At 47.1% G+C, this 19,553-nt stretch overlaps 1 protein-coding gene across 1 annotated transcript; it reads left to right on the top strand.

The window, feature by feature from the left end:
* The first annotated feature begins 613 nt into the window (after positions 1-613).
* On the top strand, positions 614-18,997 carry LOC149331987 (chitinase-3-like protein 1). Its single transcript, XM_089555627.1, has 10 exons — positions 614-651; positions 787-845; positions 5,805-5,999; positions 6,600-6,665; positions 8,463-8,731; positions 11,882-11,994; positions 12,782-12,875; positions 14,929-15,105; positions 17,510-17,629; positions 18,227-18,997. Exons 1-10 carry the CDS (start codon positions 641-643, stop codon positions 18,995-18,997), a joined length of 1,875 nt encoding a protein of 624 aa, XP_089411753.1. The 5' UTR covers positions 614-640.
* The last annotated feature ends 556 nt before the right edge of the window (positions 18,998-19,553 follow it).

Genomic DNA, 19,553 nt, shown 5'->3' with positions numbered 1-19,553 from the left:
AGATTTTACCTGCATAATAAAATAAAGCATTGTCGTCTCTTTCTCTCTCTCAACTCGCTGAGACCGTTATATTGTTATCAGAAGTACATCGGCACGGGTTGCATACGGTAGATTACGAAGAAAAAGGCTGCTCCGAGGTCCCGGCCGCTGATGTAAACTCAGTGTCAAGTAGTATGACGGAACGCATGACATCACAAAAGCAGAGGCCGTGAAAGATTTCGCCTGGTTTCAAGAGCAGCTACCGTAGCGGCCCATTCTGAATGTTATCGAGAACTGAGAACAATAATAACCCAGGTCGCATCTGCATACGCCTCCCCACCCATAGCAGTAAGGAAACTACCTCGATGCCCTGCCGTTATCTTCGTGCTGCTAGACGCATTGCAGCATAGAGGCTGTTTGATAGCGAAGAAAATGTTATCTTTTCTACAGCAAACCAAGCTATCACCGACGGTCGTTCTTGATAAGCTGCCACATGTGAAGTGTGATAGCAGGAGGAGGTTTCTGTAGGCGTGCCTCTGAAATAACCGTTGACAGCCTGCGTCACATTACGCCACGTATCTGCAGAGCTGGTGTATTGTATTGCGCGATATGCGCTGGGCATTCCTAACAGAAAAGCAGTTTTGATCTTGCCGGCGCCAGCATGGCATGCAGGTAATGGTTACTAGATCTGGTACTCTTTCCGCTGCTGTGCATGTCTTCATGGTGGCAGTAACGCGTGACAGTACTTTCCCAATCCTATACGCTTCTTAACCGCATTCAAAGCGCGTCCATGGCTTCTCATTTCAGCTATCGGGCCACATTTCTCGTTTTCTGCGTTGCCGCATCCATCGCCATCTTGAGTCAAGGTAAGCTCTGAGCAGATGACTTTGTCGCACCCAAAAAGTATGAGGCCGGCTCGATGGAGGAAATGATTGATTTACTGGCCGGGGTGCTAGAACGTCAGATGGCCTCCAACCGAAGGGCGCTGGCCTTTCCTGGCGAACGTCCTTGCGAAGGTCCATAACTTCGGAGTCATCTTGCTGCGCTTTGCGAGGGCGCCCAAGTCGAGGTTCGATGATGGAGCAGCAGAGGCGAGGGAAGCAGTAACGCGCGACAGAACGTCCTCCGGGGCATTGTCAGAACCCTGCACATGTCTGATGTCGATTTGATTTGATTTGATTTAATGGGGTTTAACGTCCCAAAGCGACTGAGGCTATGAGGAACGCCGTAGTGAAGGGCTCCGGAAATTTCGACCGCCTGGGGATCTTTAACGTGCACTGACAACACACAGTACACGGGCCTCTAGAATTTCGCCTCCATCTAAATTCAGCCGCCACGGCCGGGATCGAACCCGCGTCTTTCGGGCCAGCAGCCCAGCGTGGTATCCACTGAGCCACCACGGCGAGTATTCTGTGGGGAATTCTGCCGCGTACTAAAGGTGACGAATTTCACGAGGCGAGAATTTACTGCCCTCACAAAAGCGCACCAACATGACTCGGAAGTTATGGAGCTTCGCAAGGACCCTGGCTCACTGGTTCTCCGTGAAATTCTCCTCCCTTTGATGATGATGATGATGATGTCCTCGGGCTGCCTTATGCCTCGTACCCGTCTTCTTCTCCTTCTTCTTCATCCTCTTCATAATGGCACATACCCACATGGGGGGATTGGCCAAGATAGGATGGTATAAATAAGGAAATTTCCATAGGATTACATCATCGGTGGCACTTCGGCGTCATCGTCTTCGACGGCTGTTGCGGCTCCGGCTGCGTAAGTCCGCTGATGCTGGTAGAGCCTAGCAGGCTAATAATAGAGGATGAAATGCATTCAGAACTGTTTAAATTTGGATAGTTTGTTTTAATGGTTGTATCCAGCACTCTTGAAAGCAGTTCATTTAAACCATGCGAAACATACCAATGTATAAAAGACATCGGTACACAAAGAGATGCTGAAATTTAACTCTTTGTAGGGAACTCGCAGAATAAAAAATAAAATAATAAATCGATCAATTGGAAAGACGAGAAGATCCCGAAGAAAAAACGGAGGGAATGAAAAAATATATGTTTGAAAAGATAATTTAGCACTTTAATATGAACTTTTAGAAGTCGGCGAGAAAGGTTCCTGTTTAAACGATCGCATGGAGAACGCGATATTTGTAATATTTGTAACTCTAAATACCCCGCAGCTTGATTGAGAAAATGTTAACCATTTGAACACCATTACTTTTTAATAGGAGTTTTCTGGGTATGAATATATGCAACTGTAAATCTAAACAATACATAAATATCACGCGAACAAAATAAAACGCATGAAAAATAAATACATATAGAAAGGTTCGAAATTACGTAATGCAGTTTAGAGAGAAAAATAAAGGAGTGAAATTCGCACTTAAATGCACTGGGCGCGCAGTTATTATCATCATCATCAGCCTGACTACGCCCAGTGCAGAACAAACGCCCCTCCCATATTTCTCTAATAAACCCCGTCCTGTGCCAGCCGAGGCCACCTTGTCCCAACAAACAGCTTAATCTCATACGCCCACCTCCAAACAGCACAGTTAATGGCCCATTATTACAAATGGATGGTTTCACTCTGGCCCTTTGTAGGAATGGGCTTCAACAATGCGTTTCCAATATTGGACCGATTACATGTACTGTTGAGACCTGACCCACCTAGCCAGAAAAGAAAGGAGGGAGAAATAAGAACGGCGTTCCAGAGCGAAGAAGACACGAATGGGGAGAAAATGAAGGGACGCAGTAGTCGAGAGAGAAATAGAAACATCTGAAACTCTAGTGCACGCAGAGATGCCTCCCTCCACTCGCTATCGGAGTCGCGAAGGCCATCTGCCACGTGACCCGGCCTTTCGGTTCCGTGTTCCTCTCTGCCCCCTGCCGCTGCGGCTCGGAAGCGAAATGCTGGGTGAGAGGAAGTTCAGCCAAGATTCCCACTGCAGGCAGTCGGAGAAACAACATACCCAACAATTACGGTAAAAAGTTTTTTTGAACGGGAACCATTTTATGAATCCAATTTTTTTCATATTTTGTAAGATTTCAGTCTAGCCATCAATATATCCGCAGTTCTCCCATGGCCAGGCTTGCACTTCTTTTGCTATTAACGAATTTGCTGTAGTCAAAAGTTTTTCCCAATGGTTTTCTATGGCCGTCTTAATTGCTCGAGGCGAGTGATGGAAATACTACAAAAAAAAAAGATTCCGCTACACGTCGGAAAAATGAACCATTACCTTCAATATTTTCATAACAATACCTTACAATATTCCAATATTCAATTTTTTTGTCCAAGCATGTTGGACATGAATAACAAACCTAGAAATCAACGCACGCGACTAGCGCAGCAGCTACCGCAACGCTTTGCTATGAGTGATGCAGTGGACGATCGTCGCGCTCGCGAGTCTCGCCGCCGAGCGGGAAGCCGATCGCCAGCGTAGCCAGGACGAGGAACGGCGGGTGACGAATGCTTTGCGGGGGCTAGAGCGGTGCCGGCGATAACACATAGAGCGGAAACCAACTTTCCTGGTGCCGTCTTGGACGAGGTTTGTGCTAGAAGGACCACGCTGGAGTAAGAGCGCAGCACGAGTCAGCGCGAAGCAGCTGCTGCTGCCGCCTCACATCCCCCGGCTCACTTTAAATGGGCCGTTGCCTAGTTTAGCCAGGATTTTTATTTCTGGAAAAAAATTCAGGGGGAGAACTTAAGTCACCTTACGTGCAGCAAGGCGAAAGCCTTTGTGCCGTCCTGCTGAGCTCTCCGGAACGCTTCTGATTCTTCATTGTGTGCATTTGTTTGGTGTTATGCTCGTTATAACCGATTTTAAGTTACGACATACTACACCTTCGTTATATCCGGTGTGTTCGTTATAACCAACTTCAGTTACGACATACTACACTTTGATCGCCAATGCATACAGCGCAAGAAGACAAATCGTTTGTCGGGCCTAATCTTCTATGCTAAGGCAGTGGAAACTGGTGATCACAGGTAAATAGGCGAGTATATACAGCTGGCAAACTCTTTAGCCAGCGTGCGCGACGGCCCATTTTCCGCTCTCCTGCGCTTTGCGATGAAGCAAACTTGTGGAAAGCTCAATATTAAGCACAGTCTTAGTGAGCCTGTGCTTAGATTTGATATTTTCACAAGTTTGGTCCGTCACAAGCTGCAGGAGCACGAAAAACGCGGCCGTCACGCACGCCAAAGCGCAAAGCGTAAGAGAGCGGGGAAGGGGCCGCCGCGCACGCTAGCTAAAGATTTGGCCGGCTGCATATACTCGCCTATTTGTCATTGATCACCAGTTTCCAGTGCCCTAGCATATAGAGGATTAGCCCTGACAAAGCCTCAAGAAAGTTCATCATGCTCTCCCCGTGCACGTTGGTTCAGCGAAAATGCCTAAAGCGGAGCTCTTTTTAACTCCTGCCTTTTCACCTCCTCGTATTCGGCCCGCTAGAGTCGCTCGAATATCGAATGCCTTGACAGCAGCACGAATGCGAGGCTTCAAACCTTGAAGGTTTCCAGCTAACGTGGTTCCTAAGCAACAAAGCAGCTGCAGTGGTTTACGTAGTTTGTCACAACTCATTAAATTTGTTCTGAATATCCGCTGCAATTTGCTCAACAGACATTTCTAAGGAAGTGAGTGAGCAGCCTTCGTTAAGGCACAGAGCTGGCACGAAGGCCTAGTTGTGGGAAAGGAAGATTGGAGTAAGCCACTTACATGTAACTTTCAATGCCTGCCTCGCGTGCTAATTCCCAGAGAGACAGCAGCATGGGTTCGGTCAAAGAATCGTTATGAGATGCAGTCCATTCACGAAACCTGGTGGCGTATCTATATTGATCAGCTTGTTTTTCAGCTTCCTTCTCATGCTCAGCGCTATCAGGTTCCCTCATCATACTTCCGGACCTCCCAATTTCATTGCATTGACTGTGGAGTGACTGTAACCAGACGAAATACTTGAAATCCGTCTCATACGGACTTAACAGATGACCGAAATCCACAGAACACTTGCACAACGCATCGTTGCTGCGCATGCTCAGTGCTTGCGTCACTCAAAGTATCGTCCTAAAAACGGCAGCCTTTGAAATTATTAAATTTATCTAAAGAACAATCCGTAAATATATCGTTTTGTTACCAAACTGAGAGCCGATATGGCTATAAATTGTGGGCATTAACTTGGCTACAGTATTAGCGCGAAAGCGTTAAAGCTCCGGTTTGGCGCAAAACCCAGCGTCGGCGAGACTGGGAAATCCTGATTGGTCGATAGGGTAGTGACGTAAAGGGCAGTTTCGCTGGAAATAAAGGCGATGAAGCGAAACCTAACCGCTGTCCTTGTAGGAGGTTACAAGGACCACGAAGGCCTTGCAGGAGCACTTCACATCGCTTAGCATGCGAATAGCTAACTGCAACAAGCTCTCGCGCTGTGCATTGTACATAGTCTTCGTCATCAACTAATTCTACTATCAAAATAATAATCGCACTTTGAGCCATGTGGCGGTAGTGACAGAGAGACGTGCGCTGCATGCGTCTGCGTGGACAACGTTGTGGCAGAAACAAGGCACTAGAACAATACTCGTTGGCATTGACAACATTGACGCCGAAACGCTGCGCTGGAGCATAGACTACCGATGTACATTGGGTAAATTGGCATTGACGATGAAAAAGTTGAAGACACGCATAACTGGCTTCCTGGATCAGTGGACACCTCAATCGCGATTTCAGGTACTACGCAGCGGTGGTGTCCACGTGCAAAAAATTGTGCTTTCGCACGATATTTCGTGCTTAGCAACGCTAAACTACCAGTCGTTTTTTTTTTCTCTCTTTTTTCCAGGATCTACTAAGGCCCAGAAGCCCGTGTACTACACTTTCTGCTTCTGGGACGCCCTCTCTCGCTGGCGGCCCGCTCCGCACAACTTCAGCGTCAGCGACATTCCAGCCGAGCTCTGCAGCGCAGTGGTCTACTCCCACGTGACCATCGATGACAAGACCGGTTCGATCAAGCTGTTGGAGCAAGAACTGAAGCTCGGTAAACGAGCGGGGCCCTACTCACTCAAGTTTGACGAATGGGGTTTCTTTTAACGCAGTGATTAAAGCCTTGGTATTGTCTACTAAGACAATGGAAAGGAAATAAATTGCAAAGAAACTTGTGGAACAATGTGTGCAGCCGCCTAGGGGTAGAGAATACACACCATTTACTAAAGGGGTTGGGTTCGAATGCCTGGGTCCTCGGCATCCCTCCTATTTTCTACCGGGTCCCGACATCCTCCGGCCCGGCTTTGGAATTTTTACGAGGTGAAACGTGTGGAAAAAATGCCTCTCTCTGCTTCGTTTTCCTTATGTTGTGAATGCAGTAGAGGAACTCTAGTAAACTAATATTTGGACAGTGCACAATGATAATTTACAAGCGCTTACGTACAGCTTGCAGCGTTACTAAAGGCGCGGCAAAAATCTCGGTTCATTGATGAGTAATCTCCAATACAAGATTAGAAAAAAAAAAAACGGGTAGATTATCAGGAAAGCCTTACTCTCCTCCTTTTCTCCTTTCCATCGGGATGAGACTTTCGACGACTGCGTTTAGAGCTTCAATAGGCACTGAGTAACCAACCACTTTCTTATCTCTAACCAGATGCCGAGGCGAGGGCGTATTCGAAATCCTTCATCTACAACCCGAAATGGCTGTTGCCACCGCATCGTAAGTGATTCTTGTTTATTTCTTGACTGCGCCCCGAATCGTGCATGAAACAGTGCAAAAATCAATACCAACGTCAAAAGAAGACACACGGACAAGCGCTCGTCTGTGTGCTTTCTTCATTAGACACTCGTCTTGTTTTCGCTCTCCTGCATCCCCAAAGAACCGTTACAGAGTACTAGTCCAGCTTTCCATCCGACTTCTGTACCTTAACGCTCTGTTCACTTAAAGAAAATTTGGCGTTCATATGAAGTCGCTTATGTTAGCGACTAAAACGAAAGAGGTCTTCACGGAAAAAACAACTGCATGCCATGGGAAGATGTCATGCACATTTTAAAATCTACTTTAGTATCGACCAAAGGCGATTATTGGTATGAATACTGAGAACAAAAACAATTCTTTCCTCTACTCGGCAGTTCACTGTCCTGATTTGACCGCTTACCAATTTGGTCATCACTCGCGCAATACGACTGCATCTCTAATTGAATGGCCAGAAAATTTCCTCACGAGTCTCTATCTACAGGACTTCATTCTTTCCACACACTATCAGCCAGTGTAGTATCCTATGAATATGCGCCATTTCAGCTTTATATCTGGTGCAAGATTCTCTGTTCAGCTGGAAATTTTCATAACTGTGTCTGCAACCAATATGCATACTTGTTAGTTGTAGTTGATTCCTTTTCTCCTCTGTTTACGCATTTGTATAGCCTTCCTGTAATCACGTTTCTGCATTGACGCCATCCGCGCTGTGCCGCGAAGCCCGTTGTATTGACATAGAGGCGCATGCGTTGTCCGAATGGCCGGTTTTCTTTACTATTTCCACCTGTCTTTCTCTTTCCAATGCATAAAATGGTTCTTACTACTATACTATACCATCCCTTCTACTAACTAGTGGAAGTCCTTCAAGAATTGCTGCGCCCGAAATATTGGGCAAAAGCAAGGTCCTGAACTTGGGTTAACTATTTTTCAAATTTTGGGGGTGAGCCACTCAAATTTCGGGGGTTGGACTAGCCATTTTAGGGGTGTCTTAGGTCGGTTCCGAACCTGGATCACCTCAATTTTCAAATTTTCTGGAGTGGGCCACCGAAAATTACGGAAGTGGGACAGCTCCATTATTGGAGGTAGGTCAATTCCATTTTTAGATTAGGTCAAGCCGGTCTTCCACCCGAGCACACCCAGGATCACCGGCAGTCAATTTAGGCCAATGTCATTTCATGTTAAGGGTCAACGGCCGAGGCTTCATAGATGAATAAGCTTTTTCAGGATTGCTAGTGAAGTAATGCTGTCGCACCAAAAATGTTTTCAGCCTTGTTCTTGCTAAGCCTAGAACAGTGTATTCCTTCATGGAGTAGCTAGGTGCCTTCTCGCTCCGCTACTCTGAAAGGAGCTACCCCATAGACACCCGCACATTTTTCTGGGTATCATGCGCGCTTGTAAATACGTGGTAGCCCTTCCCTAATCCAGGTTAGTATAGACCTGTACTGGAGAATGTAAACTCTCACTGAAGCCTATGTATATGAGCGTTAGTTTTGAAGGCACGTTTCGCCGTTTCACGACGTTCTGCGTCCGCATAGGCGCACGGCTTAAGCTCAAGTGTAGAACAATGGTAGATTGGCCTTTTAACAGGTACACCTCTTCACATGAGTGAACTTACAGGAAAAAAATGAGTGGACACGACGGGAAGAGGACAGTGGTAGACCGGACATGGAAAATTAAAAATGTCGTCGTTAGCATAATGGGTTACCTGCCTTACAAACTGAAGTATTTTTTTTCTTTCTTGGTCCTTGTCCCGCCGCGAAGGTGCATTCCGGCAGCTCACTGAGCTCAAGAAGCGCAACCCGAAGCTCAAGATACTCCTAGCCGTGGGCGGTCCTCAAGAAACGGTGGAGAAGTACTGGCAGTTCTTGAGTGCGATGCACCTCTGGAGGGACACGTATCTGAGCCTCGCCCAGTGGCTCAAGTCGTACGACTTCGACGGCGTCGTGTTCGACTTCTTCTCGGGCACCGCGACGCCGCAGGACTCGATCCGGTCGTGGGACACGGCTCGCCTCATTCATCCTTTCCTAAGGGTGAGACATGCTCGTACGCATCTTTTAACGCGGCTTCTTCTATAGCACTGCGCTGAAAGTAGCGTATGCAGTACTTAAGAGGGCTAACTGCTGAGCTAGTTGGTTTTCAGACATAATAAAGGACTTTTAGCGCAACGGGGACACAACACAAGAAAGACGACAACACGGGCGCTTACTCCAACTGTTTAATCAAGCGACAGCCGCCGCGGTGGCTCAGCGGTTATGGTGCTCGGCTGCTGACCCAAAAGACGCGGGTTCGATCCCGGCCGCGGCGGCTAGAATTTCTTTGGAGGAAAAATTCTGGAGGCCCGTGTACTGTGCGATGTCAGTGCACGTTAAAGAGCCCCAGGTGGTCAAAATTTCCGGAGCCCTCCACTACGGCGTCTCTCATAGCCTTAGTCGCTTTGGGGCGTTAAACCCCATAAACCAAACCAAACCAATCAAGCGACAGCATACGAAATATATAGCCCTCCCAGCGCATGAGCACGCGTACAAGGCACCCACATACACCAGGCGTCAATGTGTTAGTGACACTTCTGTTTTTCTATATCAAGCTGAGCAAAAATTTCTGTCGCGCCTACTGTGATAAAATTGATGCATGGCGTTACTGGGTGCCTTGTACGCGTGCGCATGCGCTGGGAGGGCTATATATTTCGTATGCTGTCGCTTGATTAAACAGTTGGAGTAAGCGCCCGTGTTGTCGTCTTTCTTGTGTTGTGTCCCCGTTGCGCTAAAAATCCTTTATTATGCAGTACTTAACGTCCCAAAGTTTCACGAGGGTTACGAGAGTACAGAGGAGAGGGCTGGGTTAATTTCAACCATGTCAGGTTGTTTAACGTGTGCTGATGTCGCGCCGAGACCGGGTGGTTTTGAAGCGATAACTTCACTCTGCTAGGTAAGGCCAGGTATCGCCGTGGGTGCAACATCACGAGAATGGTTGACAGGTGGCGCCAAGAGAGCAACCCAGAAGGCAGGTTGGTCACTTAGGTCACGTGACCTTGCAGCGCCATCACAACCTGCCCATCGAATAGTGACCAAACTGCCCACCGTGGTAGGTGAGCATTAAATTAATGACTAGTCGCTCGGGAAGAGCAACATTGGCCGCGCAAGGGCCACCGCTGGGAACGCCTGCCATCTCAGGGCAGTGGCGCATCGCTTAACCGCTGCACCAGTGCGCTAGGAGGAGTATGGGGACTCCTAGGGATCTATGAATGCATAAAAGGAAAATGACCTTCTGCATTAATGGTAATTACCCCAACACGCTATCGCGTCATGTCCTTAAGGCGGAGCGTAAGTATCTCTGACAAGGTAAGTTGCTGGGCGAGTTGGTTCCGATATTCCATGACTACAGCGCAACGAACGGGACAAGAAGAAGGACACAGGCAGAGACACAACACAGCGCTGTGTTGTGTCTCTGCCTGTGTCCTTCTTGTCCCGTTCGTTGCGCTGTAGTCATGGAATAAGTATCTCCTTCTTTTTCATTTAGTCTCCATAGAAATGCATTTGCTGCGGCCTCAACCGGAATTCGATGTCGTGCCCCTCGGCTCAGCAACAGAACGCTAAACCACAGCAGCACTACTCAGGGTGCAATAAAATATAAATTTACCAGTTGTTTATCCTCGTGGTATGCGAATTTTGGTGGCGGCTGCAGTGGTGCTAAATGGTTAGGCCGGACAAACGGGTTAGTAACTCCGGGTACGTGCGCCTTTTGCTGAAAGTTTAGGAAAGCCGGGTGAAGTTGCCGGACGTTAGGTCTGGACGTATTGCGTGGGTGTGTAGGATGCGGGGAGACAGCGTGTAAAGTAAGCATCCGTGACAAACTGCCCCTTATCCGCACACTCGTAGCCATCCGTATGAGGCGAAGCGGCCGCCGTGACAGACGCACCATGATATAAGGAGAGCTCCAGACGTTAGGAGTTGCATCATTGTGTTCCAATCAACCAGTGATTGGAACTCTGGCTAATCAGTGCGGTGTGCTGTCATGATGACAAGCCCGAAGGCACTTCATTCTAGCCAATCAGTATGGCGCATTGTCACGACGTCATGCCTGACGACGTTACAATCTGACCAATCAGCGCCCTGTGTAGTCATGACGGCATAAGTGAGCAGTCGCACCTGGCGTATTACAACCACGATGACAGCGCATAAATGGGAAACATGGCCATAACAGCTACCACTGTCAAAGGAGAGAAAAGGAAATAAGTAAGAAATAAAGGACGATAGGATCCAGAACGGAAAGAAAAAAGAAAAATAATGAAAGCAAGAAGAAAGCAAGAAGGAAAGCAGCAAAAAATAAAGACGGGAAGAAAGGAAGAGAGAATAACAAAAAAAGTAGAAACCAACAAAAAGAAACAAAGTAGGGAAGTAAGAAAGAGAGATGGGAACAAAATAGTAGAGATAAGATAGAATTAAACTGAAAGAAAGAAGAAAGGAAACAAACAAAGAAAGAAAGAGCCTCCTCACTTTTTACATACATGGGTATGGTCAAATGTTTAGGGGAATCCCCCATGGTGGAGTAGATTTGTAATAAGGGAGTAATTACTTATTGACATCCACCCGAGCGCAGCAGAGAGCAGCCATACGGCTGCAGAGGAAAGCTATACAGCTTTTTGAGAAACTTCGTAGTTAAAGAAAAATTCGTTCTGGTTAGGGGTTCGAATCCAGGACCACCGCTTCACCGGAGCAGTCGCTCTACCAATTGAACTAACTGGGACGACAAGCTTATGGTAAGGTGAGAGCGAATTGATCAATAACTCGAAGTGGGAACTGTGTTGGTCAAATGTTTAGGGGAATCCCCCAAGGTGTAGTAGATTTGTAATAAGGGAGTAATTACTCATTGACATCCACCCTAGCGCAGCCATACGGCTACAGAGGAAAGCTATACACATAATATACATGGGTATATTATGTGGGCCTTTCGCCGTGGAGTGAACTGCGTTTGTCGTAGGTGTCGCGACGTCCTCGCGGAGCTTCGAATTGGGTGCTCTCGAAGGCGTCCTCTTTAGCCACGGGACCCGGTAGGTAGACCTGCGAACGGCTACTGCTGGCGTAGCTATCCTCAGTTGGATGGAGCAGATCCAACGAGTGAATGCCGCTTTGTCCTCCACAAAGTCCCCAACTGATGTATTTTTTTTCCTTACGCCTGCGCAGGATATGCGTACCAAGTTCCAGGAGAACTACATAACAGACTGGCGCATCATATTGACGCTTCCTGCTTTCGACAGCTCCACACAGCGCCTTTTCGACATTGGCAGACTTTCACAGTGAGTACAAGATGGCGTCGCGGTCGCCAGACCCCGTGTTGCTAAACGGACTGACGTATTAAGGCGAAAGCCTTTAAAGGCTCATACTGTCGTCCGTTAACAATCGTGTCACACGCGTTTATATCGGGAACTAAAAAGATAGAAGAAAACCAATGGCTGCTTCAGATAGAGGAGGAAAAATTGAACCAAGAAGCTAAGTTTGATGGCTGTAGATTAATTAGATAATTAATTATAGGCAAAAATGTCGCAATTGCCTCGAAATAGCGCGGACGTCGATATAGCCATGGGAACAATGCGACGTCACATCCACCGGAAGTTGTCATAGCATAGTGAGAATTGTCACAAAATGGTCGGGAAAACGTCGGATTTGTGTCAAATTAGATGGAGATATGTGCAATTAAGCGTAATTAACACTTAAGATCTCCTAAAAATGTACAATTTGGGTACCGACACAGCCATGGGAACGGTGTGACGCCAAAGTGTCCACGCAATTCTGACAAGATTTGGGGCTTCTAACATCTAGATATACTTTGTCTTTTGGGCGTATACCCAGTGGTTAATAGTTTAAAACAGGGACTGATTCTCTGAAGCGAAACTTCTTTCAGTGCTAACCAGTTAACACCAGTGGAATTGCGGATATAAAAGCCACTTTCCGCTCAGTAATTTCACGCTTTCTTCACAAGAAGGCGAGCAATGACCTCTGGTAAACCATTCACTTTACTGGCTCACCACGTTGTTGTTGTTGACCTCAGTAAACATGTCGCCATGTTGTCGCATCTCGTTTCAGGGTAGTTAACTTTTTCTTTGTGAAAACAAACGACTGCCACGAGTTCCCAAAGGGCTCCGGATTGAATGTCACAAGAACCATGGACATGACCGACGTAAGTATTACCACTCGATCGGCTCATTTCCATGTAGCATAAAGAAGTTGCAGTAGCAACATGAATGCACGCAAAAAAATTCGACATCACCATCACCAGCAGCAGCACAAGCTAGCGCAACCAATCGATTGCTTGCGCCTCTCAAGTAATCGAGCATCTCTCTTGTCGAAACTTTCGACATCCGCTGCTGGTCTACTGGTCTCTGGTTAGGTCTATGCCCACCTGTGACAGGGCCACGTATTGAAGTCAGCTAAGGACTTACTTTCTTCTACCTTCTACCAAAGGTACGGTGGAATAAACGATGTTATATGTCTGCGATCACCATACCCAACGAGCCCCGCGTGTCTGTAACGTTGTAAATAACGATACTTACTTCTATGACTGGCCCTGTAGGCGTTGTCTTTCTCTACGACGGCTTTCGTCACTCACTACTCGGCGTCTGAAGCTGCACCATGGATCGTTGTCAAAGGGCATCGAATTCTTCGCTGTCAGTGCGAAAGCACTAATCCGGAAGTCCGGAGCCTAGCAAAATCATCTAGCGTTTATCTGTACGAGAGCAACCTGGATCGCACAAATTCCACCGATGGCAGCACCTGCCAACCAAGGGCAGTGACGCACCGTTTAACCACTTAACCACTGCACCACTGCGCCAGGAGCCGTACGAGAACTCCCAAGGATCTGTGAATAATAAGTAGAGAGTGACGAGTTCTGATTATATACATACGCCGTGCTTTCGCACTGTATACGAATGCTGTAAACATTCTCTCCCAATTTTTTCGGAAGGCAGAAAAGAGACTCCGCAGTGGAGGGATCTGAACGATTGGTTTTTACCACCTCTGATTCATTTACGTGCGCTGACATCGCACAGCAGACGCGAACGTGGAGGTTTTCAGCCACGACATACACCTTTCATAACGCAGAAATTTGTTTATGCTCTAAAAACAACCCAACATGAAATTCAAAAGCTGGGGGCATCCGAAGAGAAGCTACCTAGCCAGTGCCACCTCTTAAAATCATAACAGCTCCTAAGCAGCACAGGCAATCGGCCCAATATTAGAAATGGCTGTTCAATCTGGTCCTTTGCAGGACCGACCTTTACAAATCATCATCATCATCATCATCAGCCTGACTACGCCCACTGCAGGGAAAAGGCCTCTCCCATGTCTCTCCAATTAACCCTGTCCTTCGCCAGTTGCGGCCACCGTATTCCCGCAAATTTCTTTATCTCATCCGCCCATCTAACTTTCTGAAGCCCCCTGCTGCGCTTGCCTTCTCTTGGAATCCACTCCGTTACCCTTAAGGACCAGCGGTTATCTTGCCTTCGCATTAAATGCCCTCCCAAGCCCACTTCTTCTCCTTGATTTCAACAAGGATATCATTAACCCGCGTTTGTTCTCTCACCCACTCCGCCCGCTTCCGATCTCTTAACTTTACACCTATCATTTTGCTTTCCATAGCTCGCTGCATTGTCCTTAACTTAAGCTGAGCCCTCTTTGTTAGCCTCCACGTTTCTGCCCCATAGGTGAGTACCGGCAAGATACAGCTGTTGCATACTTTTCTCTTGTGGGATATTAGTAAACTGCCATTCATGATCTGTGTGAACCTGCCAAATGCGCTCCACCCCATTCTTATTCTTCTAGTTATTTCCCTCTCATGATCCGGATTAGCTGTCCCTACCTGCCCTAATTAGACATATTCTCTTATTACTTCCAGCACCGCACCATCAATTGCGAACTGCTGTTCCCTTACTAGACTGTTGAATATTACTTCGGTTTTCTGCATGTTAATTTTTAGCCCCATCGATCTGCTCTGCCTGTCTAATTCAGTGATCATGCTTTGCAGTTCATGTCCTGAGTGACTTAATTAGCACCAATACCAATACGTTTCTAATATTGGGCCGATACATTTCCAATATTGTGCCAATATATTTCCACTGCTAGCTGTGCTGCTGGGGAGCCGTGCGGTGGTATTGAGTTCAGACAGACAGGAAAGCATCGTCGGGTGTGGCGTAATGTGAGGTAACTGAGTTCGTCTGTCCTTTCTGTCTCCACAGATTGACAGAGCCGAGCTCGTTGTGAAAAGAGACGGCCAGCGTCTCAGTGTAGTGCTCGACATACCGCTATCGGGCAGCACGTACTCCGCCACAGGTTCGGGCTCCGGCGTGCACACTGTGTTCACGGGCCGTGCTGGGCCTTACACGCAGCGGCAGGGATTCCTCTCGTCCTACGAGGTGAGAAAAAAGGGCCACGTGTAATCAATAAGCGGGAACTTTGACTATAACCTAACAACAGGTCACTGCGCATTAGATCAAATTCAGCGCTACATAATGTTTAACAGTTACTTTAGCCTGCATGAAACTACCTTGGTGTATAAAAAGTTTACTTGCTAAAATAAGCAATGAGGAAGATATTATTTCATTTCCTTTTTCGTCTTTAAAGTGTTTTAGAAAGGCAACCTCGCTCAATGTACGACGAAAGAAATCCAGATGCCACAAACTGCAACCTCAATCAGTAGTTCGAATTAAACGATCTTTAGTTCATAAAACATAAGATTTTATTAAGTATAAGATATTTAAGCCAACACGGCAAATGGATTTATTCCGCAAAGAAAGGGAGTGCAAAAGCATTGGAAGGACTTTTCTTTGTGCTCAGGAAACCCGACCTCACTTAGTCTGCCAATCCATTCCGCCAATATTTCACTTAACAAGGGGTGGCGCCATCTGTTTTGCGTTGAGAACCCTTACAGCAGCTCATGCTCAGTCGTCGTGTAAGTGCAGCCCGTTATAGATCTTTAATGTCTTGGCTGTGGCTTAGCACCCAACGGATCGGTGCCTAGGCCACACAAGCCGTACCAAGAGCGAAGACAAGCCACACCAAGAAAGTGAGATAGAACAATGAAAAGAAGAAAAAGAGGAAAAAAGGTAACAAGATGAAGAATATCGAGGAGCGCAGTCATGGAGAGAGAAGTGGGCATGACGTCTGTGGCCGAACGTTTTATCTAAGTCATATACCAAGTCTAGTCAACAATATCTTTCTTTAAGGAGGCTTCCACAACTGTCGCAGCAATGCCTCTCTTAATAGCTTCGAGGGGCCCGAATGATACGGGAGAACTTTGGATGCTCGAGCGGCATAATTCTAACAAATGAGCGCGTCAGACACGACACTTTCAAGATGAAAAAAAAAAAAAAAACACGGAGCCTGTTGGTGGCAGGCACTTCAGTCGTAAACTCGGGTTGATTTAAAACCGAGCAAAACACCCTAAAAGAGTGAGGGCTGCTCGGGGCGCGTGTCTTTCGTGAAGGTAATTCGTCAGCCTTTTAAAGTGTTAGCTCTATACTGGTCGCGTATCGAAGCCTCCGAGTTATGCTGATTCCGTGTATAGAATCCAATATGGCGGCCTCCATAGCAATTGGTTGCCATGGTAGCCGAGGGGTTTACATATCACACATGTTGACTAGCGAAATTCACACACAGGATAGAGATGGCGACAGAACACACGCTAGTGTTATGCCACCCTCTCTGTCCTGTGTGTGAATTTCGCTAGTCAATATGTGTGATACCGACTACCAACTAGCCCAACTTAAAGCATTAGGGGTCTACATAATAGAATGATTTAATAACCGGGGTCAGCATGATATTCCAGCACCACAATTCTAGACTGAACCGTTGTTGCGAGTGAGAGAAGGGTGAAAAGGAAAGTGCACGGGCCTGCCAACTGGCTCCAGCCGAGCCACCACCGCTGCCACGTGCAGACAGAGGAGAGTTAAAAGATCAGAGGAAAGAAAAGACGCGCGTCGCAGCAACAACCGCGTCCGCCGAAACGGACGCTGGCTGAACAAACAGATATCCTCTAGACTGAACCATGTCGATCTGATATATATATCCCTGACTGAACCATGTCGATCTGGTATATATATCCCTGTCTGACAGGTGTAAAAGTCGGGCCCCTTAGTCCCGACATTCGTGTAAAATTTGTGGGTCAACCGTTTTCCGCAGAATGTTCCGGATGGTGTCATACGATTCAGCGTTTTGTGCAGCATACACATACTAGTTAACTTAGAGCCTAGCTCACGGCAGGGATTCGAATCGGCGACATATGCACACCCAATTCCACGTCTTCGCGAATCTTCATGCGAACATTGCGGCTGAACCTTTTGTCAGAGTGTTCGGGGTGGTGGCATACGATTTCGAGTTTCGTGCAGCATAAACTTACCAGTTAAAATAGAGTCCAGTTCGCGACATGGATTGGAACCGGCGACATTGTTAGGTGTGTGAACGCTCGGCATACGATCGCTGCATCAGAGTCGGCTCATTTTATTTAGTTGGGGCCACTTAACCGTTCTGTGCTTCCTCAACGAAGGCGATTTTAGAAGGCAGCCATAAGGGAGAAATTTCGGCTCAAGATGCATCCCCATTTTTTTAGCGCATTTTGTGTGTTATCATTTTTCATTGTGTCCGGCATGACATACCACGACCACGACCTTGCATACAATGCAGATTAGCTGCCTGGTGTGAGGACCCCTGAAGCAGGCATGCTTGCTGTCAAAGCACGACGACTTTGCAGACCAGTCTAACACAGACAAGAAACTATTCGTTCAGGTTGTATTTCTAGAAGCTCTGCGCGTATCCTTCCAGGTCTGCGACCAACTTCGAAGCGGATGGACACAGGGGCGGTTCGGAGAGGAGGCCTGCCCTTTCCTTCGTCACGACGAAGAATTCGTTGCCTACGAAGACGAGGAAAGCATACGTCAAAAGGTCGGGCACTTCTATTCTAAGAACACTTTGAAGCTATAGCGCTTCTACATGTCGTCAGCCACTCCCATATTTACAGTAGAGGTTACTGGACACTGTCAACTAATTTTCTGGACTGCATTTTTCGCAGAAAATAACAAAACTTCACGTGCTGTCAAGCTTTTGGTTCTATTTGTGTGGCGTCCATGAGTTGTAACTGATAACAGCACTGTTGTATAGGACTGAATGCACTTTTGAAGCCAAAAGTAATTGACCTCCCCTCCATGTGCCGCTGTCGACACCAGGAGTGCACCGTCGGGTGGCGCCCCCATGCAGTGCGGCAAGTTTCGGAACTTGGCGGGGGTTCAGTTACTTTTGTCCCTGATAGTCTCTACGCTCTTGCAGAAGGTCTTCTGCCTTGTACGCATAATTTGTTTGCACAAAAAGAATACATTAGTACATGATAAGGACGTTATAAGAAACTCTAACTCTGGCCTTTGTCCCGTATTCTGCAGTCTTAGCGTTGCTGCGGTGCTTGTTTTATGTGTCAGACTAAAACGTGGCATTTTCCTAAAGCACAAGGTCAAGTCGCCTCGTAATATTTCTTTCCTCGAATCGCAGGCAAAACTAGTCATGGGACGAAAATACCGCGGGGTGGCAATTAGGACAGTGGACCTGGATGACTACACCGGTTCCTGCACCGGGAAGTCTAATCTCCTCAAGACTATCCGCTCAAGTTTCGACGCGGCGTCGCTCGACGATGACATTCCTTACTATCCCCCCAACGAAACGTGGTGGGGGGAAGACCTTTTCAGCACCAGGAACCCTTACAAGCCTCCTGTAAAAGAGACGCTGTGGAAGAGGCCGGCCACAACGCCATCCCAACCCGACAAGGCAACGCCAAATCCGCAGGGCTATGACGAAACCTCGGGGCCCAAATGGCGCGGTATAGGCCGGCTAGGCCGTGCTACTGTAACGGACCAGCCTTCCACCCAAGCCATCACGATTCCGCTGGAAACCCCGACTACAGTGCCATCAGTGGAGATGCCTACTTCGGAAGGCACCACCATTGACAGTCCACCGTTGCATACTACTCCATCTGTCATAGAAAAGTCGTCCTCTGTAAACGGCGACGCGATCGGCACGACGTCACCGGAAGCGTATACGACGTCATCAGTTCCTGCAGTAGTTGAACCTAAGCAAAATAGTGATATATGCAAGGACGCAGGTGCCAACAATCTTCTGCCTCACGAGACTGATTGTAGCAAGTATTACCAGTGTGTGCATTCGACGCCGCATGTAAGAACGTGTGCTCCAAACACGATCTTTGATATAGAACGACAAATTTGCAACTGGCCAGGGCTGACCAACCGTCCCGAATGTATTATCTGAATTAAAAGTGGCTATGGCTGTTTGGTGAGGGTCGCCTAAGATTTCGTTCTTGTATGACGTAATTACTGAACAAAGATACTTCGCAGTTCAGTTTAATAAATCGTCCTTGCTCGGGTCAACCTACTTGTCATTGTTCCCATTTTTTGAGCGCATTGTTGTCGACCCCTGCTTCTCCTATGTAATTATTTTTTTAGCATACTCTCATTCGCACATTTTTCCAGTTGGATGCAAAGATTTTATGCCATTCAGAACAATTCATTCACTGCCCAAAGTTTTCACAGAAGCACATTCTTGTCTTTATTGTTTGTTTTTTTTTTCTACGAGCTTCCTAATGTCCGGATAGCCGGGCTAGAAGTGCCTTGACCTCGTAACTTTTTATTCTGCATTAGAAATTACCATACATAATTATCACGATTATCCTGGGAGGTTGCAGTCGTTCACTAAAAGTCATTATTATTTTTTTTTCTATAACGCCCTCGGTTAGGGCACAGCGTTCAGGTCGTAGCCGTTTCCTTCTTCAGGATTTCTACTTTTCAACAACGCGCGGTGCCAAAGT

Source organism: Amblyomma mixtum, chromosome 8 (genome assembly GCF_055824585.1).
Source record: "Amblyomma mixtum isolate Tamu chromosome 8, ASM5582458v1, whole genome shotgun sequence".
Classification (NCBI taxonomy): domain Eukaryota; kingdom Metazoa; phylum Arthropoda; class Arachnida; order Ixodida; family Ixodidae; genus Amblyomma; species Amblyomma mixtum.
The sequence above is the reverse complement of the archived record's forward strand: the minus strand, read 5'-3'. Positions and strand labels throughout refer to the sequence as shown.